The sequence below is a fragment of the Candoia aspera genome, chromosome 1 (genome assembly GCF_035149785.1).
Source record: "Candoia aspera isolate rCanAsp1 chromosome 1, rCanAsp1.hap2, whole genome shotgun sequence".
NCBI classification, from domain to species: domain Eukaryota; kingdom Metazoa; phylum Chordata; class Lepidosauria; order Squamata; family Boidae; genus Candoia; species Candoia aspera.
This window is the reverse complement of record NC_086153.1, coordinates 39,052,900-39,080,479: the sequence shown is the minus strand read 5'-3', so window position 1 is coordinate 39,080,479 and position 27,580 is coordinate 39,052,900. Positions and strand designations below refer to the sequence as shown.

Genomic DNA, 27,580 nt, shown 5'->3' with positions numbered 1-27,580 from the left:
TGATGGTGTGGATTTAATTTAAGAATGAAAGTGCTAGTATATATATTAGAAAGTATGAACTGGTGACATGTTGATTGTTGCGAGTGTGTAAAAAAGTAGGAATCCACTGACTTGTAATAGTTGTATGTTATGCTTCAGTGAATAGTGATAAATTCTGTTCTCTTAGAACTTTAATTTTGTTGACTTATTATCACTTATTCCTTTTCTACATTTTGTATAACAGAGTTTACCCCAAACGAAAACAGTGTGATGGGTGTGTGTGTGTGGGTGTGGGTGTGTGAAGAGAGAGAGAGAATATATGTGTCGGTGTGCACAGTGTGGTCAATCTAAAAACAGCAAATCTGATGCTACCATAAGTCAAACATGACAACGTCTGTGCAGGATCATACTAACTTCAATGGGTGTATTGATTTCAAATGGTACTACTATGATAAAAGGGGAGCTGTACCTTGCTGATACATGTTATGGAATTTTCCATCCCACTGGGAATCAGACAGATAGGAATCAGATGATACAGGGAAAGGCAAAGGAGTTGCTTCTGGTAGGGGAGTCTGGTACATAGAAAGCTGCAACTGGGTATTTGATATGTGAAAATGGCCTGGTAGTCTCTGTTCAAAAGTGGCTTGGTTCTGGACATCATGATCTAGGAAGTTGTTTAAAATACTGGTGATGATTCCTTCATCTACAGAGATTTCTTCTGAAAAGTCAGTGGCTCCATTAGCCCCCAAATCCTGTCTTGCCACTAGAGGGACAGCCTCAGCAGGATGCCCAGGCCAGTGAATGCCAAGAGATTCCTGAGATCTTTGCTTTGTGTATTGAGAGAAGATTTCAGCCAGGGAGTGGATTTGATCAGCCAGCATACTGATAGTCCATCTATCTGAATCAGGGCTCACGTTCGTTGTTGGGAACAATCCTGTAGATGGCCTTTCTTCAAGTAAAGGAGAAGAGTCCACAGAAAAGCTGCTGTGGGAAGATAATGTGTCTTCTGGGGAGCAGAAACCACCAGGGCTGAAAGAGGTCATCCTACCCTCTCTTTCTGGGCAGGAGAGATTTGTGTGCCCTTCAGGAGGGAAAAAGGGAAATTGGGTTTCTTGAGACAATCGCAGGCTGACAGATTCAGTCTTCATGCTAGGGACAGTCATACTGATTGGAAATGGAGGCTGAAGAGGAGCAGGAAGCATTTTTATATTAGAAGCCCCTGGAAGTTGAGAAGGGGAATATTCACGTGCCCCTTCCCTGGCTGCCCCTGCCTCTTGGAGGAAAACGTTGACTTCATTTGGCTTCAACTGCTGCAGTCTTTTTCCAGAACAATAGCTTTGTTTTGTGGAAGCTGGAGAAACAACTCTGGGTGAGAGGTCTTGGTTCTGGATATAGAGAGCTTCTTTGTCCCTGTGAAAATATAAACAGTTCCATGGAGTAGAGCAATCACTGGGAATCACACAAACAGAGTCACAGGCCTTGGCAGTCAAGCTAAATGTAGCTTTTATTTATCATATATAAGAAAACAGTGAACTACAAGCTTCAGGGCATTTTCACAGCAGATGCCCCAAATACCATTATGGACATTATTAATGCAGTGCAGGGAGTAAAAGAAGCCATTTGTAAAACCAATGTAAGACTTAAGCTAATTCAGATTGGAAACATAAGAAATGTGTCAGGAGAAACATAGAGGAGCTTGAAAATTAAATTCAAGCATCACTTGCAGAGAAGATTTTGATCTGATTTGACAGTTCCTTCAGCAATTATAATTGTGTAGGGACAATTAACTGGGAGTTCTAGAAATTGTAGTTCAAGCCTGCTTGAAGAACATCAGGCTGAGAAAGCCTAATCTACCTTAGAAAGCGTTCTGATGGCTGGCCATGCCCTAGTTTGTATGCCACCTAGCAGAATCTGACTGATCTTAGAAAACTAAAGAGGGTTGGATTTGGTTAATACTTAGATGGGAAACCACCATGAAATTGCACGGTTGTAAGCTACACTGGGAACTCTGTATATGTGTCCATGAAGTCATCACAGATCCTATCTGGATTCAAAGGAGACTTTAAGGTTTTCCTGCATAATTTATATGCATTTTCCCCTAGTGTCTACCTCATTTTTTTCAGTTAATTAATATGGGCAATGGCGCCATAGATAAAAATGACTTTTTTGGTGCTAGTTTCAATATAGAGTATGATTTGGAGAACTTCTGTAGACAGAGCTGCTTAATGTGCTTCTCTTTGACTTAGATAGCATTTATCTTGCTTTCACAGACACTTGAGAAAATTACTTCAAGTTATTTTATCCAACCTTTCCATTGTAAAAATGTTCCACACAGCTAATAATGGCATTTGTGGTAGCATGCATTTCTGTGTTAGATTGGATGCCACTAAGTAGTCATTTCTGATTGCAGACCAGAAATCATAAATGTTTTTACTTTCCTCAACAGAGCCATAGCTTATTTCATCCATTCCTTCTTACCTCCCATCCCTTTCATGCCAGCTGCCTTCTTCCAGCAGACCTGAAAATGAAAAGGATCAGGAAAGGAGCAAATGCTCTAGTGGGGAATTTAGAAGTATATCACCTTGTCATTCAAATATTGTCATCCTGGACCTCTGTAGTTTGTTGAAGTGACAGATTCAAACTTTATGCTAAACACAAAACCATGAATTACAAATGGTGCCTAGGTCTCTACATCTTGCTAAGCCATAATGTGGTTTGTGATTATAGCTTAGTGAAGCCAGCTATTGCTTTGTAAATCATGGTTTAAGACTTTACACAAATGTGTGAAACTAGTCAGTTGTGGTTTATTCAACAAACCATGGGGGATACAGAGGATGACAATGATTGGATAATATGATGCAAAGGCCCCAGAAATAGGGAATGCAGTATAGTCATTTCACGCTAAACATCTAACAGTAGTCCACATGGCACATGTGTTTGAATGTTATACAACATTCAAACCACAAATGAAACAAACCACATTATGGTTTAGCATGACATGTGAACTCAGTCCTAGTCTGGAAATACCCTCAAACATTACTTAAGTTGTCAGTGTTTTTACCTGAGGATGTGATTTATGCAAGTGATCAGCTTTCCTTTTCCATTCTCCCTCACTGCAGTGATTTGCACCCAGATCCAGCTCAGGTCCTTGCAGCGTAAACGTATGATTACATGCTGATCGTGTTTCCCAGAACTCTGCACTGAAACTGTAAACATGAGAAATGAATTCCCAGATAAGCAGTCTAAATGTAGCAAGGTGAACCTGAATAACAAGAACAAAGGAGCCTAGATTAAGTGAAATCTTCCATTTTTCTATATTCACAAAGATTTCAAAAGGTGTTTATTGACTTAACTATAGATCCTAAATGCATGTCTGCTAACACTTCCAAATCACACTTGGGTTGGAATTTGGTATGACTGCAGTGATGATACATAGCATTGAGATATTCCTTTCTCTAAGTTCATTTTTTCCCCGAAATCATTATAACAACTCAGCAAAGCAAGCCAGTCATAGAAAGTCCACATATAAATGCACTGAGGTTGATTTATGCATAAGATTATTTGGACAGCATGACTTGTAATTTGTATCAGGAATTATCATTTTGTTATATCCCAATCCATGTTAATAAGGTTACTAATGTAATTTAACATGTAGATCATATCACTATCACCCCAAATGCTGAGCAGAATGTAGAAATGTTGTGAAGGACTTAACACTTACACTAGAGAGACATGGCAGAGATGGAAGCAGCAACCAGACATTTACAAACCTAACAATTATGAAAGGGACAGTTTGAGGGTAGAGACTAAAGGAGTGTTTCTCAACCTTGGCAACTTTAAGATGTGTGGACTTCAGCTCCCAGAATTCCTCAGCCAGGCTTCTGGGAGCTGAATTCTGGGAATTTAAGTCCACACATCTTAAAGATGCCAAGGTTGAGAAACACTGGCCTAAAGCAATCCTTCAGAATGTGGAGGTTGAATTAAAACTACCCAAAATCCTTGACTATATGGCTGACCATCCTGGCTATATATGATGGGAGTCCAATATACTTGAAGATGCCTGATGGAGAAAGTTTGCTGGTTTTATTATGTACTATTGCACCGCTGGCTTTATTCTGTTTTTATATGACCTGTTACATTACTACTATTTTATTGGTCTCATACACATGCTTTTAATTTGTATCCACCAAGATTGTGACTATTTATTTGTAACAGATGTGTTTTCTAGGTGGTTGAAAAATGTAATGAAGAGAATAAAGGGACCTTTTCCAATAGTTTCAATATTAAGAAAGAATATGTTATTGAACGACAGTTTCTACTGTCTTCAGATAATATGATGAATGATTAGGAATAATGGGATTTGTAATGGCCCATGTGAAAAGAACTCCTATAAGCTGCTCATTGGAAAGACTTATGATATAGCAGAAATTTCTGGGTGGGTTACAAATTAAATGTGCACTCGGTCCTTCGCCAGACTCCAATGAAAGATACTGTAGTAGTCCATTCCAGATGCAGTACTCACTCAGGTTTCTGTGCATCTCTGCACCCCTTCCAGTATCTTCAGGATGCAGGAGAGAATACCAAGACTGACCGACTAATTCTTCTTTCTTATAACCAAGGTGGTAAATAACACTGAATTGGGAAAAGAACACATATCAAATAATTTAATACAGTGTTTCTCATGGCTGGCTGGGGAATTCTGGGAGTCCACACATCTTCAAATTGCCAAGGTTGAGAAACATTGATTTAATAAATAATATCCTTGTGATACTTCTGTTGTGAAATGGGCAATTATGATAGATAAGCATTGTATGTATATTTATTGTTAGAAAAGCTATTATTCAGAATAGAATTGCCAACTTTTTACTGTATTTAGCCTTGCTTCTATGCATTTAACAATTTGTTTTTTTAGAAAACTTTATTAAAGCATTTTCAAAATATACATAAAAACTGAAAAGATTGAAACAAAGAAGCCTACAAAGAAACAGAAACAGAACTAAAAAGGTGTGAAAAAAGACAAAACAAACTACTACAAAGTGACTTCCAACTTTCTATAACAAAGATATACATAAATCAATATCAATCTCTTACTCCAATTCATATTATAATAAACATTATTTCTATAAAGCATTTAAATTCTCATTATTACATTCCCTTCTAAAACAAATTTACCCTCCTAATTAAAGAAAAACATAAAACCCTTCAAACATAATTTGGAACTTAATATAGTAGCCAACACTATCCTTCTTCACTATAACTTGCTCCCATCTGCCAACTAAACTAACATTAACCAAAAACATAAGAATTATCCAAACACCATAAACATTTATCTAAACCCTTAAAAAACCATCCTGATAACCACATCTAAACAATAACCTAAGCATTTACCAAAAATGTAGGAATTTTCAAAACAGCATAACCATTTATCCAAACCTTTAAGAAATGTCCCGATAAACACATTTATACAATTATCCCACTTCAAAGTAAATCAAGGTATTTACATATCTCAGTATTATGTACAGAGCTTTCTTCTTGTCAATTTCAAATTCTACAACCTGCTTTAAAAAGCCCAAATATTGGTCCAAAATCTTCCAGCCTCTAGAATTTAATTCTCTTTCTTGATCATGGTGTGGTGGCAACACAATCTTCCTGTCTTCAACTTTCGACAACTCAGTTTTCCTTCGACTATTTAAACATAAGTCATCAATTTTCATCTTTTTCTTTGGAGAAACCACTTTACTCTTAAGGTAGTTTTGAGCCTTATCAGTTTCTCCCAATTCTTGTGACAATCTGGACTCCACAAATTCTGAGAAATGCTCCAGGACTTGAATAACAGCATTGTAGAGATCTTTAAATATCAAATTAATTTCCTCCATATTTCTTAACAGTTAGATAGATTATGGCGCCCTCTAGTGCCTCAGGAAGGTAAAGTCATTGATGCTGTAACTGAACACACTCCAGCCTTTTTATCTCTGGTGTAACCAATCAGGAAAATAAAAAGTAATAACAAACAGAATTCCCATAGGAAAATGAAACCAAATAGATCAGAACTCCAATCTGCAGATTCAGTGAAGAGAAAGTTTTATATTCCTCAAAAATCAGTTTAATTTAAAAAAAATAAAAAAATAAAATTCTTTAAATCTCAATTTAACAAATTATATACAAAAAGCCAAATTACCAAGTTAATAATTTCCAAAAATAATGAGAGTCACCAAGAGATTCCGCATTTCTTTGTTGTAGAAAGCCTCTCTTTGGTAAAATTCAAACAAAACAAACATAGTGCTAATGGGTGGGCAGCTTTAAGATCTGTTTTAGCTTCAGAGCAGCATGGGAAGAAGATGGTCCCGCTTCCCAGCTGATCACTTACCAGTCAATCGTGAAATGCCATTTTGCGGTCTTCTGACTGTGACCAGCCATCCGGAGAACACATAGGGTTCTCCTTAATCCGGAGAATGCTTTTGGGCTCCAAGGAAGCCTGCCTGAGCCCAAGAAAAAAAGCCACTTTGATAGGTCAGTCCGCAGACAGCGGAAAAAACCAGCTCAAGCTGCCAGTGTCTTCACTGGAAGTCCACATTTGTCATGAGTGCCGTTGAGCTGAAGACATCAGCGCAATGGCACACATGACAATAACGAGGAAGCAGGGGAAGGGGCTCAAGATAAGCAGCCATCAGCTCACAAAGAAGGAAGAAGAAGAGACAAAGGCTAAGCGGATCGCGAGGCACACCCAAGCTGTTAGCACTAGCGCAACGGAGATCACCCAGCTGACAGCAATCACCGGATGAATAAGGAAACCGATGATGGGCGATCCCGGAGCACCAGCGGGGCCTCGCAACCCCTCACCTACCAGCAAGACAGCATGTTGGACAAAGGGGGGATGACGTAACCCTGAGTGAGGGGGCGCTGACCGGCGCGGGGTATTTAAACCCCGCACCGGCGCGCTCCTGTCACTCTCAGCTTTTTTCTACAACTGACACTACGTGATGAATAAAACAGAACCTGCTTCAACTGAACCAGTGTCTGTGCTTTACTCAGCAGTAGGCAGTGCATGACAACATTTAACAATTTGTGATCGTGTATTACCAGGTCTTCATGCTACAAAAAACTTTACCTGCTAAATGAATGCAAGTTAAAACATAGGGCAGATTTCCCTCTTCTGGTCATTTGCTCATTTTATCCACATCATCTCCAGGAAGATACAGGAAAAAATTTTTTTCCTTACTTTTCAGTCATCTCAGCAATCTTCATATCCAATGTATGCTGGGTCTGGAAAGTGGAGTTCTGGGAAGTATTGTCCCCTTCTTCAAACACATGAGGGACGGGAGCACAGAAAGCAACAAAAGTCAACACAGGAGAGGTGGAAGTCAACTGTGTGTCAAGCGGGAGAAATCTGCCCCGTATGACTATTGGACGGTTCCTTCCATACTTAACCCGAAAGGCTCTTGAGGTACACATTTCAGTGATGAACTCAATTTCTGCAGTAGTAAAAAAGAGAAGAATACTTGCACCTTAAAGTCAGATTGAAATTTGCAGTGCAGGATAAAGTGTAATTATGTAAACTGTAATGTGATCTGTTTAGTTTTGGTTTAATGTGTTGTGTGAACTCAATCATAGACTATTCAATAAACAAGTCACAACTTAGCATAATGTATGAACTGAACCTTTTCTCTCACTTTCATGGCTGACAACATTTCTAAACATCAAGCTGCTTAAGGAGCGCAAGAGCAGGTTATGATATTTTTTCTAATTAGCGTTCAAATTTACTCTAATTCTATGCATCTCATTTTACCTAGTCTTTATTATTCTGGTTGCTGGCCCAACCTCTTAATACTGTACCTATTACACATTTTTCCAAGGAAAATGGTGCATTCAGATTGTTGGCCTAGATTAGAAAAAATAATTACAGAAGGGTGTCGCTTCAAGCTTTTGTGATTTTAGATTATTTATTTATTTTATTATTCAAATTTATACAACCACCCATCTCATATACAGTATATGACTCTGGATGAGATTATGCTGCAAATTAGCATAACTTTTTTTAAGGAAGCAAAAAAATGAAGCCAAGGATTAACATTTTTTGAACTATAGTAGTAACTTAAGGGGAAAAATACTGCAAGATATTTACAGGGTCTTTTTAAGATTTTGCTTTTTATATTATTGCTTGTATATAACATAATACATTGTAAAAACATTTAAGATGTTTTCTTATTGCCCAGCAGTTGAAATCTCCCCTTTCTAAAACATACTGGAATGCTGATACCCATATATTTTTCTCTATAGGTCAGTGTTTCTCAACCTTGGCAACTTGAAGATGTGTGGACTTCAACTCCCAGAATTCCCCAGCCAGCTTTGCAAGGTTGAGAAACACTGCTACAGGTAAAACAAAAATAGGGAAGTACAGTTTCTGAGTGGGAGAATACCAAGAATAGATAAAATTGAGCAGATTTCTCCTCTTCCTTTGCACAAGACCACAACCTCATTTAAATATCTGCTCCTCCTGCAGCCACCTATGATTACGTGTAGACTGGATTTACACACCAGGAATAATAGTTTATTGTAGAAACATTAAGGTATAACCATCAGAAGTTTTCTCAGCCTCTAGGAAAAATATCCACCATTTTGCTCACCTAACAGGGCTGGGGCTGAGGAGGCCAGTTTTGATAGATGGCTAGAATGGCATGTTTAGCCATCTGTCAGTACCTTTTAATACAAGTACAGCTTCTGGTGCAACCCATTCACTAGATCTGTAAATGCCCAACAGATAGGGAGTTGGCTCTAGAGCGGTTCTGGTCTACCACTTTCTCAAGCAATCTTGATGCTGTTGCTCCTGATGTCATGTCATGTCATGTCTTCTAGCAGCACAAACCAAAATGGCCATGGAGTGAATGGGAGAGAAGTGGGTGTGTCCACAGCAGCCAAAAGCAGTCAAAAGGAACTGGGCAGATTCCAATCCCTGCCTCTTCATCACCCTGATCACTGCAGAGGTAACATTAATCATGCATAAAGCAACACTGGTGTTGGGAGAAGATGTCAGGCCCAGCCCAAGAACAACAATCGCTGAGATGGGCGGCTATAGAAATCAATCAATCAATCAATCAATCAATCAATCAATCAATCAAATAAATAAATAAATAAATAAATAAATAAATAAATAAAACAATCACTCCAGCCAAACTTATTACACCATATAGGCAGAATCTTGCCAGACTAAAGCTACTCTACCCAACCTAAGGGGAAATAACCTGGACGGCTGTAGGACGTGGCTAGGCTGAATCTCTTAGTCTTCCCACATTCCAACTCTGGACTGTGTTTTCTCTTATCTCGCCCCCCTCCTTGGAATGTGCTCCTTCCTTCCTGAGAACCAGCTACATTACTGTAGTCCATCACATCACCTCCCCCTTCATTGACACATTCTACCACAGAAGGTAGAAAAGATTATTTCCATATCACATCAGAAAAACTCAAGATAGCTGTATTCTGCTGTGGGCTGGGGAGGAGAGGAAGCTGCATCCAATAGATGTGTCCTTAAGGAATAGTTAATGAGGCATCTTCAAACCAAAGTTAAGGATACAGTTTGTTTAGCCAGTTGATTGAATAAAGCTCACTTGGTTGGACTCATACAATACACTAAGCCAGGGGTTCTCAAATTTTGTGGTATCACAACCTCCTAATATGATAAGGAGACTACTTATAATACATAGACTACTGTAATGCGCTCTACATGGGGCTACCCTTGAAGAGTATCTGGAAGCTGCAGCTGGCCCAGAATGTGGCTGCGCAGGCAGTCTTGGTGGCCCCAAGGAGGGCACATATAACACCATTGCTGTGTGAGCTGCATTGGATACCAGTTTACTTCTGGGTCCAATTCAAGGTGTTGGTTATCACCTTTAAAGCCCTACATGGCATGGGTCCAGGTTACCTGAGGAACTGCCTCACCCCCATCACATTGACCTGTCTCACCCGGTCAGGTAGAGAGGGCATGCTACGGACCCTGTCCATGAGGGACTGCCAATCGGCAGGGTCCAGGAGGAGGGCCTTTTCTGCTGTGGCACCTGCCCTGTGGAACAGCTTACCCCCGGAAGTAAGACAAGCCCCCACTCTTCCAGCCTTCCAGAAGGGAGTGAAAACATGGCTATGCCACCTCACTTGGGATGGGAGGGGGAATAGCCATTCTTGGGGGTGGCTGGTATGGTGATTGTGCCAAGTACAAAATCTGATTTCCACCTTGAATTTCATTTTATATCTGGTATTTTCATATTTTTATTGCTATTTAAGTATATTTATATGGTACTGATTTTATATCGTATTGTTTTTACTGACTGCTATTTATTATCTGTAAGCTGCCCAGAGTCACTGTGTACGAGATGGGCGGCAGAGAAATTTGATAAATAAATAAAGAAACAAACAAACTTGCATCCCAACCCAGTGCTGGCTCAAGGGTATATGGCGCTCCTGGACTATATCAGCTGATGGTGGCACCTCCCAGCAATGCAAAGAGTTGCATTTTTAGAATGATTCAGAAGGACAGGTGGTATTGGTTTTGGCACCCTTGGCCAAAAGTGCCTACTCAGCCTTAGCCTAGAGCCAGCCCTGTCCCCACCACAGATAAAACTATTGATTTCTCTGGGATTAAAGTTGGACAGGTTAATAATTATATTTGAAACCTGATAACACATACAGTATTCTTAAATTTTTTGGTACCACAACTGCCCACTGTTGGCTTGTGCTGGCAAACAAAGAGTGATGCTCGGAGTAAGCTTTAACAGCATTCCAGCTTTGCCTCTACAGGCGAGGCAGGAGAACTATCAAAACGTATTTCCACTTACTCTGGGCAGGCCTACAATTGTCTTGCAAAAGCACAGAAGGGAGCAAAGGTCAGTGTGAGTTAGTAGCTCATCCTTAAGCTGCTTGCAACCCCCTGGAAAGGTTCAAACACCCAGGGCCGCAACTAGGGGGGGCATGTGCCTCAGGCGCCACACTGGTGGGGCGCCAAAACGAGTGCTCGGGGGCTGCCAAAATGGGTGCAGAGTCCATGTTTGCCCCAGGTGACACAGATCCTAGTTGCGGCCCTGCCAACACCCACAGTTTGGGAACTCCGGGGCTAAGCCAAAATTATACAGACCATATTATTAGTGTAACATGCAAATTGAGACTCAGAATTGATGCAGCAGAAGCAGCATACAGATTGGCAATGGGCAGCAAATTTTACGCCAGCATTGTTTTTTGCCAGCTGAAGAGATGATGGAGAGCACTTTAACTCAGTAATGTGGAAAAACTTGCTATCTTGGAAAAAGGATCAGTTACCCCACTAGCCGGAAAGACCTTTTTCCAACCCTTTCTTGTCCTCACCAGTGCCTGGATGCTGATGGGCAAAGCAGAGCTGCTCTTGCATGATCCGGCTGGCTGTGCTGTTCAGGAGGTCGAAGACGGAGTTGCCTTGTGCTAGGAGTTCTACCTGGGAAAAATATATGATAAAACATCTTATTTGCAATGATCTTTAGCCCTAGGAATAGGTTAGGAATGAGTGCTGTTTCATTCTGCAAATGTGGACCTGGAAGTTAGGCAATTTTAGAAAGATATTTGGGTCCTACAGGGTTCCAACAAAAGCTTCAGGGTTTGTAAGCAAATGGTACTCTAACGTTTCATGGTTGCTAACAATGGTGAACATAGTTTGCAGGCAGAAAACCAACCTGTTCGTGTTTAAAAGAATATTGAGCAGCTGGGCTAGAAAGGATCTTACGTTCATTCTTAAACTACTATTACACTGCATGGACTAGCAGCAGAATGGAAACTTCCATTATATTCCTGCCAAGTCTAATCGCTGAAGTCCATGCAGAGTACAAGGCCTATTGGGGTGCCTCATCCTCTGTAATTTTGGTGCTTACCACAGAAAACCCAAGGAAATGCAGTACATTCTCAGAGATATAGGCCAGTTTGCCCTTTGCGGTGAGAGCTAGAATGAACCCTGAGAGCGAATGCACCAGTTCTGGATCTGCAGCAGCAGCAGCAGCAAAAGGTGGTTCCTTGGGTGTCATTTGATGTGAGCCTGAGAAAACAAGAGAGTGGTACATGATGGGTTCTGCTGGCATCCTCGGATAAAACTGTACCTTGAACAAAGCAGTGATTTCCTGCCTATCTTTGTGTCAGTAGCCTACTTTAAAAAGAGTAGGGTTCACACATCATACAAAACCATGATTTACTAATTGTGGTTTGTTGAGTAGGGCATTTTGAGTTCACACTACAGTAAACTAGGCCATAAGATGGTTTGCTTTGGCCTAGCATGTTGTATGAACCCAGGCATTGTAATTTATAAACCTGGATTTATTAGTTACTGTGATCTGCAGTCCCAGTTGACTGTGGCTGATTAAAAAGCAATGAATAGATTTACATACCAAACTGAATAGTTTTACATATTAAACTGAGTCAAAAGCAAACAAATGACTTTATAGTTTAGTCTGCATTTACACAGCAACATAACTGCTATGGAGCCTCCAGCCAGAAAGCATACAGTAGAGAAATGGTGGCCTCAGCAGGCAGTTGCAAACCAGCTGAAAGTGAGGAGGGCTCAAGGCTGGGCTTTTTACCAACTCCAAACACCAGCAATAGCCATCTAGGCCTGGTGTATAAGCATCTGCAGGATCTGATGCTTTTTTCAAAATGACAAAACAAGCATCATATATCCCTCCCCTTTCAAAGATGTGTGTGACATGGCACTACAAATGGGCAGAACTTGCATTGCAGTGGCACAATGTTCATTTTGTCATTTGCCTCCCTTGAGCCCCTTGCGGAGGCCTCTGGCCTGGTGATTCTCCCTGAGCTCTTGTGCCCAATGCAGGAACCCAGAAAACTGTCATTGTTTTCTGCCACTTTAATTTCTGCACAGTTCCTCTCTGGTCTCTTTGTAGCAGAGCTCCATGTTAGTACAAAAGTTTCCTTGTTTAACAGAAAGTATTTGCTCACATGATAGTGGAACTTAAGGAAGGGGCCACCATATCAGGTGGGGGGCAAGTTCTTGGGGCAGATGTCAAGAGCCCCCCCGTATCTGAAATTACTTCAGGCCTGAAGTCTTGATAATATACTTGGGATTCTGTTTGTACATAGGTTCCCCATTGTGTGTACGTGGACATTAAAATGTGTAGCTGGATCATTCATACTTTATCTGCTTTTGGAAGAAAATGCATGTAAAAGCAGGCATCTGCTAGGGCTGTCATATCTGAACTGCAAACATTGGTATGCCCACTAAATGGCACCAAAGAGATGCAAAGACACTGGTTCTTTGCTGCCAGCTAGTGGCTTGGGGGATTTTTGCATCCCAGATATAGCAGCCCAGAGAATCACACTGTTTTGTGAAGAGTAGGGCTACCCTAAATAAAGATACAATTAATGTGTCTTATCTAAAAATGAAATGGGAAACAGATCCGTTCAGACTCTGTAGGTTGAATCATGGCAACTGGATTTCTTTCTTTTTGGTTGAAACGTTTTGCTGCTTGTCCAAGCAGCTTCTTCAGTCTGAAGAAGCTGCTTGGAGAAGCAGCGAAACGTTTCAACCAAAAAGAAAGAAATCCAGTTGCCATGACTCAACCTACAGAGAATTCCACCTGGATGACTGAGAATCTTCATCGACAGATCCATCCAGACTTATCCCATCATAATTTTCCATACATTGAGAGTCAGTGCAGGATGGCAGAGGTGAGTCTGGAAACCTTCGAAGTTGTTCAGCTGTACTTGGAAAAAAGATTCAAAGCTGACATTTCTTTAATAGTGCTTGCAATTTGGAAAATAGGGTCTTCCTCTTAAGCCTCATTATGCAGAATAGGAATCATTGCAAAGGGAGAAAATTGGGTTGACCAAGATAAGTATTTCTTCAGGTTTATAATACAGAGTTAGTAGGAGATTTGGTGTGGATTTTATCAAAAAGGCTTTATGGAAGGATCTTGGAAGAAGTATTAGGAAGACACTGTCTTTAAGTTAGTTGGAATGCAAGGCAAATGTTCACCTATTGTCCTAACAGTCAGGAACCACACTGAGACAAGGAATAGGTCTCTAGTGTTTTATTACTGCTACATTAGACAGAAAATCCTAACAAACTGAAGAAGTGTGGGAAAAACCCAGACAGATAAACCCCAGAAGTTAAGGCGGGTCTGATCTGTGTCTCTCTGAATGGCTGCTTAACTCCTCAGTACTACGCATGTGTTTCCCCCCTGGATAGGGACTCCCTCCTGCTCACCATCAGTACTCATGACACCTATCACTTATTCATGGTCAACTGAACTACAGCTTACTGAATTAAGCCAATTGCCTGATCTTGTACCACCACATTGCACCATAAATTAACTAATTGCATTTTAGCTTAGCATGTTTATTTATTTATTTATCTATCTATCTATTTAATTTATCCCTGCCCATCATCTCCGGTCGGAGGCCTCTGGGCGGTTTACAACAATCGATTAAAACCATCACAATAATACAAAAAGTAAAATACAGTAAAAAATACTATAAATAGAAATAAAGAATAAAGAATAATGTTGTAGAATAAAGAATGTTGTAGAAATCCTGTGAAAGAATAATTGCTATCTTTCCTCAAGTCCACCTTGCTGCTTTCTCCCTTCTGCTTTGTTTAAGGGGAAATTCTGGGAGTTGAAGGCCACACATCTTAAAGTTGCTGAGGTTGAGAAACACTGGTTTAAACTAAGTGCAAGCCTTTCAAAGAAAGTCATTCTCCTTCCTTGACATCCTAGTCACTTATCTTGAGCCTTTGGAACAACAGATGAATGCCATTCCAAAACCTTTGATTCCTATCGATCAGCTTTCCCTAATGTGGTGCTCTCCAAATGTATTGCAGGTTCTGTATGCAGAAAAGTTTACAGTTTACTCAGAATAAATCTCTTTTGTATTTGGTTAGGCTTATCTACCAGTAGGTGGGACTGCTTTAAAATAAGCAAGCTGAAAATAACTCAGAGATGTCCACAGAGCATAATTTCAACTCCCTAATCCCTCCAAGTGTTTGAAGTCAATTGCCTAAATATCTACATTCCTGCCAAGCATGGAACACTGAGAATAGGCAGGGAACATCACAAGGGCTTCCTCAAGTTGGTCATTGAGCCAGTGCTTTGGATCCTGAGCTACAGCAGTTCTAGGAGTAATTAAAGTCCCCTTGTTCCCACTCCACAAAGAAAGCAACAAAAGTGTATCTCCCACTCCATCCCTGGCCATCAAGACATTCTTCTGGTGTATAAATTCCCATTGAAAAACTGTAATGATGGCAGAACATTATTGTTTCATAGCCACTTTTTTTTAACAGCTGCAAACATAGTTGGAGTGTAGAGTACAAATGTAGCATGTAGAGTGGCATTTAGTCCATTAAACTGTATCTCAAGCCTCCTTCCCAGCCTGCTACTTAATCAGTCTTACTCATTGAGACTGTAACAGTGAATTTCTCTCCCACAGGATCAGTTGTAGTGAAACTGATGTAAGTCTGGCTTGTTTCTGCCAAATGAGCTCTTTCCTCATATTATAGATTGGAAAGAAACATATTTCAGGAAATGCACTGAGCAAAACAGAATCTGTCCATCTCTGAACATACAGTAATTATGACAGAATATGAAGGTCACTGTGTCTTTCACTTTCCCTTGTTATCTAAAGGTATTGCAAAAATATAGATACCAGAAGAATTCAAAATGCAATCAAGGGCATGCTAGTTTATGCTCTGATCCTCAAAAGAAAAAAAATTAAAATAAAAGGGAAAACAGGAAGAGGTCTGCAGGTAAAAGACACCTTTGGGGAGGCAAGAGCATGATGGAAAATATGTAGGAGTTGATAAAGCCAGCTGTTGCATATAGCATGGCTGCTCTTTATGGCCTGTTCTATGCTTCCCTTAAGCACAAATAAGGGTGCAAATTAGACACAATGTAGATCTATGTTTGGAATGCACTGAAGTTTTTTTTAAACAGCACCAGCCATTGGTGAGACATGGGGATCAGACTGGAGCTCCATTATTTGAAGGATGGGAGCATACAGAAACTCTTTTCTCTACTTTCATTTCCTGATCATACATACATACTGTATATACACACATGTATATTAAAATCGCAAGTGCAAACCTATAATCAGTAGATGTACATGTAATCTTTGAATGGCGGGCTTAAAAAAATAAAAAATAATGATGAAAACACTACAAATGTTCATCTCTTTGGAATAGCAAATGCTGGCCTGAAAAATATACAGGAAGAGTTTTAAACCCTCCAAAGGAAAGTAGTGAGGTAGGGAACCGTGTTACTCACCGAAGGTTGCACTTCATTTGGTTTTGCAGCCAAAACCTGCATTCAGATGTAAAAGTAGGTGGAGCTATGTTGTAAAAGTGGAGATTTATTTATTTATTTATTATTCAAATTTAATTACCACCCATCTCCCCCAAAAGAGGGATGAGATGATGATGATCATCATTAAAAAATCTCTCCCTCTTTCATTTCCTACTTTCAGGCTGAAATGCTATGTAGTCTGTTTGTTACAGGCTGACTTCAGGGAGTAAACTGGGCCACCAAAACTCAGTGAAGCATTGTGAGGTGTGGAATGGGGCCTCAGAGAATTGCAGAAGACTCGGGAGGACATGCATGCAACCCAGAGGCTGCAGGCTGATCCTCCCCACAGTCATAAACATCCAATCCTAAGGTTACCCTCTGGAATGAAGCAAATTATTATTATTATTATTATTATTATTATTAAAATTTTATTACCACCCATCTCCCCCAAAAGAGGGACTCTGGGCAGCTTACAATAAAATCAATGCTACAACAATTGTTGAAGTTAACCTCACATGTTGTGAGGAAAACCCCACAGATAGGTGCAGATCCCTCCACCAACAGATTTAGAGGACAGAAGTGTCCATAGAAGGGCAGAGGAGGTACAGAGTAAAAACAGACAAGATGGTATGTTGGTGTCATGCATGCAAAGGAGAGCTTAGGTCGTGATACAGTGTCCACCATCCTGTCAGCGGGGACACCCGCTCTCTCCCCCTCCGGGCAGATGCCACTACTAAGGTTTCCATAATGTCCAGATGAATTGTATTGTTATATAGCAGTGACAAAGTATAAAGGGAGGGGATTTGATTCACAATACAGTAGAAATACAAATCCTCTCAGCCCAAAACAACTGCAGGTTGCTTCAGTTATCAGTTATGATAAAATGACAGTAAATCATAAGGAATCAAAAGATAAAAAGGGATGTTAGCTTAGCTAGCGTAGATAGATGTTGATCCCTATTGATCCCATCTGAGTAATTAGATCCCAGGACATCTAATGCAGGCACAGTACTCTGGGCTCTCTTTGGATCAGGCTGCACTCCCAGAATGGCTAATAAGATAGGAGTCAAATGACTGTGCTGTAGATTGGTCACAGCTGTTACTATCCTTGGGGCAATCTGTTCTAGACAGGAAAAATTAGACATTCTGAAGTAACCTGCAGACTTACAGGCATTTGGGGGCAGAATGATCAAAGACATGGTGTGAATTATGAATCAAATGCTTATCAAATTGGTGATCTAGGAGAACTACAAGAGATGGTAGAATCAAGAATCGGCCTGATTTTGACAGGGCTTAGATAAAGTTCAAGAGGGATAAATGCATATTCTTGCATTTAGATACCAAAAAAAACAAACAAACCCCACACACCCCAAAAGTGGAAGGACACCTGTCCTGGCAACAGAAGTGAAAAGGAGTTAAGTGTCTTAGGTACTTTCCATATGCAAGGACTGTGCTCATCTAAGCAGGGCCTATAGAGAGATGCCATGGGGCTTGGGAAGCTCCAGAGGAAACTGTTTGTATCCTTTCCTCTGGAGGTATAGGATGAACAGTTGTCCCCTGGCTGTGGCATCTTGCAGTCATAGCAATATCCTCCCCAGTTGCTCTAAATATTGGGAATGGATATTACACTAAATCATAGTATGCTTTAACTAAGGTTGGCTAAATAAGCCATGATGATTTATATATAATGCTAAATCATAAACTGTGGTTTATAAACACAATGGCTGGATTCACACATTGTGTGAATCCAAGAGAAAACAAACCACATACATCTTAGGGAACCTACAAGGTACATATGAAGCAAACCTGGATTGGTCAGCAGTGCATTTGACTACAAATCTCTCAGCATTTCCCTTGTTTTCCATGTCTGTGGGTGGAAATTTTCAAATACAGATCTAAGTTCTGCAGGAGATGGGATGGATTCAAATTTTCAGCAAGCAGAACTGGGAGGATGTCACATGGTAATAGTCATGGCTTGAAGGGAAGTGATGACTCACCACTTCCTATTTTCAGGAACAGTAAAGACTTCTTTACTTACCTGTAATTTCTGAAGTGCATTCACACAGATAGTCACTACTACTCTTCCCCTACCCCAAACAAAATCAACACATGAACCCTTCACAATCTTAGCTATGTTTCTGAGTACAGGCTGGTAAACTGCTTCTGCGGCAGCTGGTCACATCTCAATATATGTGAAAAACTGTAGAATATAATATGGTGTATGATCCATATTGAATATTTGTGTTTCTTCCTGCAGTTGATCCAGCTTTTATACAAAGGTCACTTGATGCTTAGGGAAATATGATTTGATTATGGCTAAAGCTGACATTCATTAGAAAAGTTAGAGCAAGAGACTTGGTTTTTTACCAGAAGGAAAAACTTGAGTTTCTCGTATGTGGAAGCAGACCAGAGCCATGGTGTGGAGATATGAAAGTTGTTCCTTCTCTTGCTCTGAGATAGGCAGGAGAGAGCGAAGAGTCTGCAGCTCAACATTGATCTGATCCCGACGAGCCTTGGAGGCACCTTTTGTTGATCTGCAAGAGTACAAAGGTATGAGCCAGCTACACATCCGTTCCTCTCTTATTTCTACCCCTTCAAAATATGTTTCTTGATACTGCCGGTAGATTAGAGCAATGTTTGTCAACCTCAGCAACTTTAAGATGTGTGGACTTCAATTCCCAGAATTCCACATGCTAGCTTGCACATGCAGAAGTCCACACATCTTAAAGTTGCTGAGGTTGACAAACACTGGATTAGAGAGTCTGATTTACACATAGTCAGCCTCTGCGGTTTTCACATTACAGTCTTGTGCAGAGTTCCAAGGTAAGAAGCACATTTATTTATTTTGGACATTATTCCATTCTTCACTATGGGTTTCCCCTTTGCAGTGACATGATGATTCACTAATCTTATGAATGGCAATTTACATGGCAAAATAGCTTTCACATGACCATATTTTTCTGTGGGAATTAAGGGGGAAAATTCCAAAAGCATCTTTCCCACCTCAAGACTATGTTGTCATCTTTCAGTGACACCTTGTTCCATTTTTTTTTCCAGCTGGGTGAGTTGAATCATCAAAAAGAGACTGGAAAGGTAATGGGAAAAGAGGAGAGCCTATGTGTACATGCACACCCAAGTCTTCATGAGCTGGGAAGAGCTTTCAAGAGGAATGTCTATGTTTATTTTGACCAGGCAAGGCTTTTATTTGCCCTCCCTCGCCCATTTGCAACCTTCCCATGTGTTCAGTTTCCTAGCATTTCAATCTGAACAAGCAAACAAAATCCACTGCCTTAGGAAACAGCAGGCTGGATTATGTAGTAGAAGGCAGGTCACACGGCACATACTATTCCTTGGTTGCTATCATCAGCCACTTGTGTCTGTATCATTGTACCTAATGATAAGGGTAGCCTGGAAGTAATACTTGAAATTAACTTACCTCAGTTAATTTAATCACAGTCAAGCTATAAATCAGAGCAGAATCAGGCATGCTAAGAATGTTCATAGGTATCTGTCAAATAGATGGCCAGCACTAGCTGAGGAAAAGGTTAGGGTATGCAAAATGTAGAATGGGGACCCAGGATCAAAATGTTGGAGGATGCCAGCAGCTCTCTCTCTATAGCCAAGGCCCATTAGCCCCAGCCTGGATGGCCAATGAAACAATGGCAACCATCATTCTGAAACATTTGGGACCAAGCCGTTTCAGAGATTGGCTATGCCATTAGCATGTGTTTCTGTTCCCGGGTAGTATGAAGCCTTACCCATGATTAGACCTACTCAGGTAGGAAACAGCTTTTAACGATTGTATCCTCTGTGCAGTAACTGCCACATACAAGAGCTTTTCAACAGCGTCCTCAAGGGACTCACTAACATTTGAAATGTTCCTTAGTCTGAGAACCCTCAATACAACTTAGCTGTGATCAGCTTGCTGCATGGCCTTGAGCAAGTCATTCAGCTTTCACAAATGAAACCAGAATGTTAATTATAACTCTCCTATCCTGTAACTGATGAAAAGGTTTTTTTAAAAGAAATATTCTGTTCACTTAAAAGTGTGAAAGTCTTCCTTACCGATATCCTAACAGCAGAATCTAGTGCATGTTTTACTCAGAAATAGCTCCCCTTACATTATATAGGGCTTACTCTAAAGTAAACATGTATCAAATTGCAGCAGGTTCAGCACAGAGCTTTCAAAGCTTTCTTCAGTACTTCACTTCTGTATGGTAATAAGACATCTATTCTTTGAGACTGACCTTCTTTGCCTGTAAATTGCCCTGTGTCCTGATTAAGCATTTCTAGTGAGCTCACAAAATGTCAGTGAAGTTTAGTGTTCACTGGCAAGCCCCTTTTAATACAGAGGGGTATCCCATGATCTGAGGAGATCTTGAGGACTAGCAGTGCAGATCCTGCCCAGTGACTGGTTTCCATGAAGTCCTCCAATGAAGCGGAGAGAAAGTCTGAGCAGACAAAATGAAGTAGTATGGGATTTGCTGCTGCAAGATGTAGTTGTGGTCACTATGGGTATAAAAAGGGATTTGATAAATTCATGAAAAAAGGATTTCATCAGTGGGCATCAGTTGTGATGTTTATTAGGGCTGTTCACAAGGGGCTTCAGAACACAAGGCAGTGCAAACACAGCGCCTAGGAGCAACTCCTTAAAGTAGCTGCACATTTTCCTGGGACAAGGTTTCAGTTCAGTGAGGGGACAGAGCACGCCAGCTCAGCCAGAGCTAACCGCCACTCATCTTTCTCACCAAAGAATCCTTGCCACAGCTCCAGCATTAGCATCTAGATCATTTAGGCCCTCCTGAGTTGTTCATCCAGCCTTTGTCGCCCTATTACTTCCCATCCAGAGGGCTGTTGCGGGAAACAGGACAGGCAGGTTTTTAGTCTATGCAAGCTTTTAATCAAAGCTAGCAAGGCTCTTAAATTCTTGAGTTACAGATGGGGTTCATGTGTCATTTGGGGCTTATTTAGCCCTAATAGGCTAAATGCACTATTGTTAGCTGGATTCATAAACACAATAAGCCAACACCAAAGAAAGCACATAACTTAGCATGATGCGTGGACTCATATCTCCTCTTCCCCAAGCAGCTGCTGCAGTGGATGCTTTGGCAAAGTTCTCCCCGTATGATTCTTATTGACTGCGCTTGCATGACATACTCCATAGTTAACACAATTTACTCAATTTGCCCAGTTGTCAGGGTTTGTGCATTGGATCATGCGTTAACCCCACAGGCTGAGTTCCAAAAGCATAGCGGGTCAGGCTAAATGGGCTTGCCTGAGTTATGGTTCAGCATGTCATGTGAACACAGCTAACAAGTCATTCAGTCTTTCTGGGTTCCAGCCTGGATGTGGGGAAGAGCAGATGAAGATGAGTCCAGCGGAAGAAGGGAATTAAAGGGTTTGAATTGCTTTCCTCCCATCCTTGAGTCTGTGGAAAACAGTATCAGCATGAAATTTTCTGTCCCCACTGCTGATCCCTATCCCACCTCTGCTGCTTTGGTTTCTTGCTGTAGTCATCCGACTTCATTCCAAGCTAATGACTGACAAAGGCTAGCAGATTTGCACATCTTCAGGCTGTCCTCAAGAAATGACAGAGTAAGCGGGGTGGGGGGAATACTACTTTAAGAGCAGCACACCAAAGAATGACACAGGGCTGTCTCACTCAGGCTGGGTCTGACATGAAGGCAGTATTTATTTATTATTGGATTTATACCTGCTGCAAACAGAAATATCCTCAGAGGTTTACAATACATCCATCAATATGCAATAAAACACAAAATAAAACAAAAACAAAAAGTCAAGTAAATCAACCCTTACACAAACAGATCTATAAACTGTTGGCATTAATTCATATCTCAGAGGCTCTTCAAAATAGCTCTGTTTTTAATAGCTTGCAGTAAGCCAGCAGCTTGTGGGTTGATCTAATTTTGTGGGGAGGGGAAGCTAAAGTGCAGCATTAAGGGAACATAGGAAAAAAAACCTCAAAATGTTGCCAGAGCATGCTTGTCATACAGTAAGCTACAATAAAAAATATTTTTTTGGCTTAGTGTGATATATGAAGCCAGGCAATTTGCCTGGTGTTATTGAGGTTTTGGCAAATTAGGAATCAAGGCAATGGGTACTATAGGATTCTCTTGGCAATGTCATTTGCTCTACTTCATCTAATAGCTGGAAAACTGGTCAAGCTGGAACTGCAGAATGGCAGTTGGTGTGAAATGAGTATGACAAAGAGGGAACTAGACATAAAGGAGCCCCTGACCAGGACAATTGTGTGCAGCTTTCACACAGGGCTGAGAAAAAGGGCATCATCTGCTCCCTAACTTTCATCTACTGTATATGAAGACTAAAAGCATAGGAGGCCTGTCTGTCTATCTCTATTGTTATCTGGTCAGGATCTAGATATTCAGCCATAGGCTTAGCCACTCTAGTAACTGCTCATACATAACTTAATTCTATTCATAATTTTACTCATTATTCATATCGCGTGTTTTTAAAATAATCTACTGTCCCAATGTTTTATATTTTATACACATTTTATATATTGTCCTGTAAACTTTTATGAAATAATGCTGTATTTTGCTATGCCATACAAAATAAATAAAAATCTGGTCATCCTCAATTCAGTTGAGGAAACAGCTTTCCTCCAGGTGTAAGCTAGCACTGGGTTTTCAGAAAGCCAATGTTTTTTATTTCATGACTTTCTCTGCTTCAGTATTTTGCAATTTCTCTTTGTAAGGGAACTCTAAAAAGACCTTAGAAAATGGTGATCAATAAAGGAACAACAGCAGCAGAGAGTCTGGGAAAGAAGAAAAGGAGCAGACTGATTTGAGAGGATTTGGTGTTGCCCAATACGGACCATACAGTGTGGAAACTTAGTATGCAACACACCATTGTAGGTAATGTTCCCATGACAACCATCATGCAGCCATTAATTTGCACAAGGGATTGGAGGCAAAGAACTTGTAAGGCACAGTCACCTCAGCTTTCCAGCCAGTTTTTTAAATTAAATAAAAAATGTGGGGAGCCTAAATCCAGCTGTATTTAAGGCAAAGTGCTGATTGTGCACCACTAAGTTAATCCAAGTCCTTGCTGGGGTATGGATCAGGCTGCAAATTATTGTTGTCACAAGCCTGCAGGCAGGTGCCTCTGCTCCTTCATGGATATCCAGAACTTCATGTATTTGAGGTGCTTTAAAAATAATTTTTGATGAGGATAATAACCAAAACTCAGAATTCTGATTGGCCAGTCAACTTTCTACCCTGAGGATATTCCCTCTAGTAGTCACTAGAGGTCTGACCAGTCCCATGTTTGCCTCCGCACTACCTATTTCAGACCATAACCTTTTCCCATGGCAACCCACAGCTTATAGGGCAACTGCATTCTCCCAGTTCCATTCCTGTGGGTCCCAAGACCCTCTTCATGTTACAGTGCTCTTAGCTATCCTGGCTTGATGGGAACTGGGGATGAACTAGAAACAGACTATTGTGTAGCTTCTCTGACTGTTTAAATTAGTCTGATCTAACTTTTCTTCTTAAAAAGCACTCAAAGCTTCCTATATTTAAATATATTTCTATATGGCACAACCCTCTTTTTGGTCACAGCTGTTTAAGTATGCCTTTTCAAGAAGGTCAGCATCAGCTCTGAACAGCCTCTTTGCCACAGAACCATATCCAAAAGTTAGTTATCCTGCCAGTTCTTGAACCAACTGGAGAGATCTTGTTAGGCTAACCATACAGATCGATCTGAAATGTTTCATTAATACGCAGTGAATCTACCTATCTGTAGGCAGACAAACTCACAGCTTCAGGCCAGCCCTACAAACATTTGGCATCACATGTAGTCATCAGTTAGCAACCCCAAGCCAACCTCGGCCTGCTGATGTCCCTCTGCCAGTGGCAGGCCTGGCTTGCTAAGGGCGGAAGCCATTATTTCATTTATTTTTTGTGGCGTCCTTGGTGCTCTCTGAGCCTTGTTGTTTTCTTGCAGACGTTTCATTGCCAGACTAGGCAACATCTTCAGTGCGAAGTTCGCACTGAAGATGTTGCCTAGTCTGGCAATGAAACGTCTGCAAGAAAACAACAAGGCTCAGAGAGCACCAAGGACTCCACAGTTCAACCCTGAGCTACAAATACCACTTTGATTGGTATTTATTTTTTATTTATTAAATTTAGCCACCGTCCATCTCCCCCCGAAGGGGGGACTCCAGGTGGTTTACAACAAAGATAAAAGCATTAAAATACCATAAATAAATATAAATATAATATTAAGCATAAATACAATATGAAATCCAGATGACGATAATAGTTGGAATATCATTCATGTGTATCTAAAGGGGCCATTTTAGGGTGCTAACCATCTCCAGGTGTGATTACTTCCTGCCCCAGGTGAGGTGACAGAACCAGGTATAACTGAGTCTCTGCTCTGCTTCTGGCATTCAGTGCTCAGCCTGCCTCCTTGTCTCAGAAGAGGAAGCAATTGATTTGCAGGCACTCTGGAACAGCTGTGCTAATCCTATAAAGCTGTTATGAGCAGTGTTTACTCAGTGGGCATAAAAATCTGGCCACTGAAGTAATCCTAGCAACAACAGGGTGCTGGTTTGGAAAGAAGAGACGCTTCTAGCACAATCCTATGCAGGTTTACTTTGAAGTAAGTCCTACTGCATTTAGTGGGACTCACTGCCAGGGCTGCACCTCAGCCGCTTGGCTAATTGATTAAGTTATTATATTTCCACACATCCCCATAGAACAAAATATTAGATCAAATAGGAAAAAACAGTTTAACTTCATGTGATACATGCAGGATTGATGAAGTATTCTTTGTCTTCATCTTAGCAGTGGAATTTCCCTGTTTTCCTCACAGAGATCCGAATGCCTGTTTTAAGCCAGTGTTTGCTATCTTGGGATGTATGTCTATTTCTGTAGTCTAAATTAGATTATAACAATGTTCTCAGCAAGGAAACGCCCTTCAAAAAGAGCCCAGAAATTACAGTTGGTACAGAATGGTACCACTTCAGAGTCCAGTAATTCTGGTCTCATACTTGTCCATCAGTTGCACAGGCTGCTAATGTTCATTTTACAGAACTCAGGTTGATCTTTAAAGCCCTAATTTTTTTTAGTTATTTAAAGAAGTTGCTGACCATCTAGGAACCTGACTAGGCTTAATGAAAATTACTGAAGCATCTCCAGGTGGTGTGCATGCTAATTTTCCCGATAGCAATACTTTGCCTGCATTAATTCTGCAACATTGGAAGTTCATGGTTCTCCAAAAGCAAGGATGATTCAGATAATTGCATTTAACAAGCTGATTTAAAATATATTTTAACTTATATATAATTTATGACTCATCCTAAGAAATGGCCATCTATGTAGTCACAAAGAGCTGACATCAAGTTGATGGCACATAGTCAGTATTTTATGGCATTTGAATGTTCCCTGATAAGAAAATTCTTTGGGTAATTTACAATACATGATGATAAAAATGTTTTTAAAGGATATGATATCATATATGCCAAAAGTAATGGCAAGTATGGAAAAAAATAAATAAAACTTATAGCACGAAAAAATGAAACAGGTTTTTTTTTAAATGGAGATGCTACTCTTAATGGAATTATTAAGGGAAAAAAATCTAGGTAAGTGGAAATATATTCACTTAACTGTGAAAACACACAGACTCCAAAAAAGAGGTAAAAAAAAATTGAAGTCAGAGGTAGGGTAATGGAACAACTGCTTTGTGCCCTCCAGATGTGATGGACCTCAAGCTCCACAAACCCAGAGTGGCTGGTGATCTTGGCAAAAGGATAGCATTGGGGAATATTTTACAAAGGCTGTTCCCATGATTGAAAAAGACAGCCTCCTCTAATTAAGAGGAGTAATGAAAACATTGAAGAGTAGGGTGTCTGAAGATGATTTTAAGATATAAATGAAAATGATGGTTCTGTGGGTAAACTGGTACCCGAAACAATGGAGATGTTTTAACTATCCACTTAGCAACACAATGGCTCTGTTTTGGATTGACAGACTACGGAACCATTGCAAACCATAGCCCTTGGAAACAGTACATTGTAATAGCTCCAGATTCATTGTGGTCATACTGACTCCATTGTGTCCAAAGCACAGTAATTGGACACTGCTGGGGATCCTGCAACCAACAACTTTCCCCTCTTCTAAACCAGAGTAGGAAGAAAGGACAGCAAGATCATCTCTCTGACCTGAAAGGCCTTGGGGTACAGAGCTTCCTCCTGGAGACAGATATAGGAGCAGAGACCTGGCGTTCTCGCCTTCTGACTGGCTTGCTGCAGTTTTCACACAAGATGGTCATAGTTCTGCAAAAGGACAGAAATTATTGAAACAAATGAGAGTGATCAGACTGTCCAAGAGGGAGCCACATTCTTCAAGGCTGGAATAATATTTCAAATTCTGTATGCAGTCAAATGCCCAACCTCCCCTAACCTGGAATCCTCCTCTCACCTATCCACTGGTATGACCACTAGCTAGGGAGAATTGCAACTGTAGTCCAACACATCTAGATGGTGCCCAGTTAACAAAGATTATCCATCAAGCCATTCTGGGAAGAGGATAAAAAGCTGTTCCACCCCCCCGACATTTGGAAAATCAGCAACAGTAGACCCAAGTTTAAGAAGAGCAGGACAGGTGGTAGCTGCCCACCCTTGCCCACTGCTTTGCTAAGCACATGCAGAGGAGTGAAGAACTTCCAATGTGCCGAAGACCCCAATTTTCTAGGATCCTGATTCAAATGGAGAATTTATTTATTTATTATTCAAATTTAATTACTGCCCATCTCCCCCAAAAGAGGGACTCTGGGCGGTTTACAATAAAACCAATCTCCAATCAGAAATGTTGAAATCTCATAAAACCAGACCCATTACAATTATTATAAAATGCAATAAATGAATATAAAATCCAAGAGGTATAAAATTCCAAGTTGGTGGGAGGGCCTCTAGGATGCAAGCCACCCCCAAGAATGGTTACCCGCTTCCCCACCCCAGGCGAGACGGCAGAACCAAGTCTTCAGGGCCTTCCGGAAGGTCAGGAGTGAAGGGGCCTGCCTCACCTCCAGGGGCAAGATGTTCCAAAGGGCGGGGGCCACTGCAGAGAAGGTGCGTTTCCTGGACCCTGCCAGATGAAATTCTCTTATCCATGCCCTCTCTGGATGATCGGGTGGGGCGGGCCAATGTAATGGGGATGAGATGGTCCCTCAGGTAACCTGGCCCTATGCCATGTAGGGCTGTAAAGGTGATAACCAACACCTTGAATTGGACCCGGAAGCAAACTGGCACCCAGTGCAGCT

At 40.8% G+C, this 27,580-nt stretch overlaps 3 protein-coding genes across 4 annotated transcripts in view; 1 reads left to right on the top strand and 2 right to left on the bottom strand.

Moving 5' to 3' along the window:
* LOC134496728 (cullin-9-like) overlaps positions 1 to 27,580 on the top strand; it is a 505,703-nt gene that overhangs the window by 323,322 nt on the left and 154,801 nt on the right. The window lies entirely within an intron of this gene.
* Positions 1 to 27,580, bottom strand: part of KLHDC3 (kelch domain containing 3) — a 358,937-nt gene that overhangs the window by 251,511 nt on the left and 79,846 nt on the right. The window lies entirely within an intron of this gene.
* On the bottom strand, positions 426 to 26,590 carry LOC134506553 (neuronal PAS domain-containing protein 4-like). Its single transcript, XM_063317187.1, has 8 exons — positions 26,481 to 26,590; positions 18,641 to 18,807; positions 11,862 to 12,022; positions 11,326 to 11,431; positions 7,199 to 7,451; positions 4,502 to 4,611; positions 3,041 to 3,179; positions 426 to 1,389 (listed from the first exon to the last, which is right to left on the bottom strand). Exons 1-8 carry the CDS (start codon positions 26,588 to 26,590, stop codon positions 426 to 428), a joined length of 2,010 nt encoding a protein of 669 aa, XP_063173257.1.

Coding starts and splice junctions, on each gene's coding strand:
- LOC134506553 (XM_063317187.1), bottom strand. CDS start 26,590: ATGACCATCTTGTGTGAAAACTGCAGCAAGCCAGTCAGAAGGCGAGAA. Junction 11,432..11,861: donor ATTTCCTTGGGTTTTCTGTG/GTAAGCACCAAA, acceptor TATTTTTCCCAG/GTAGAACTCCTAGCACAAGG. Junction 1,390..3,040: donor TGCATAAATCACATCCTCAG/GTAAAAACACTG, acceptor ATATTTTCACAG/GGACAAAGAAGCTCTCTATA.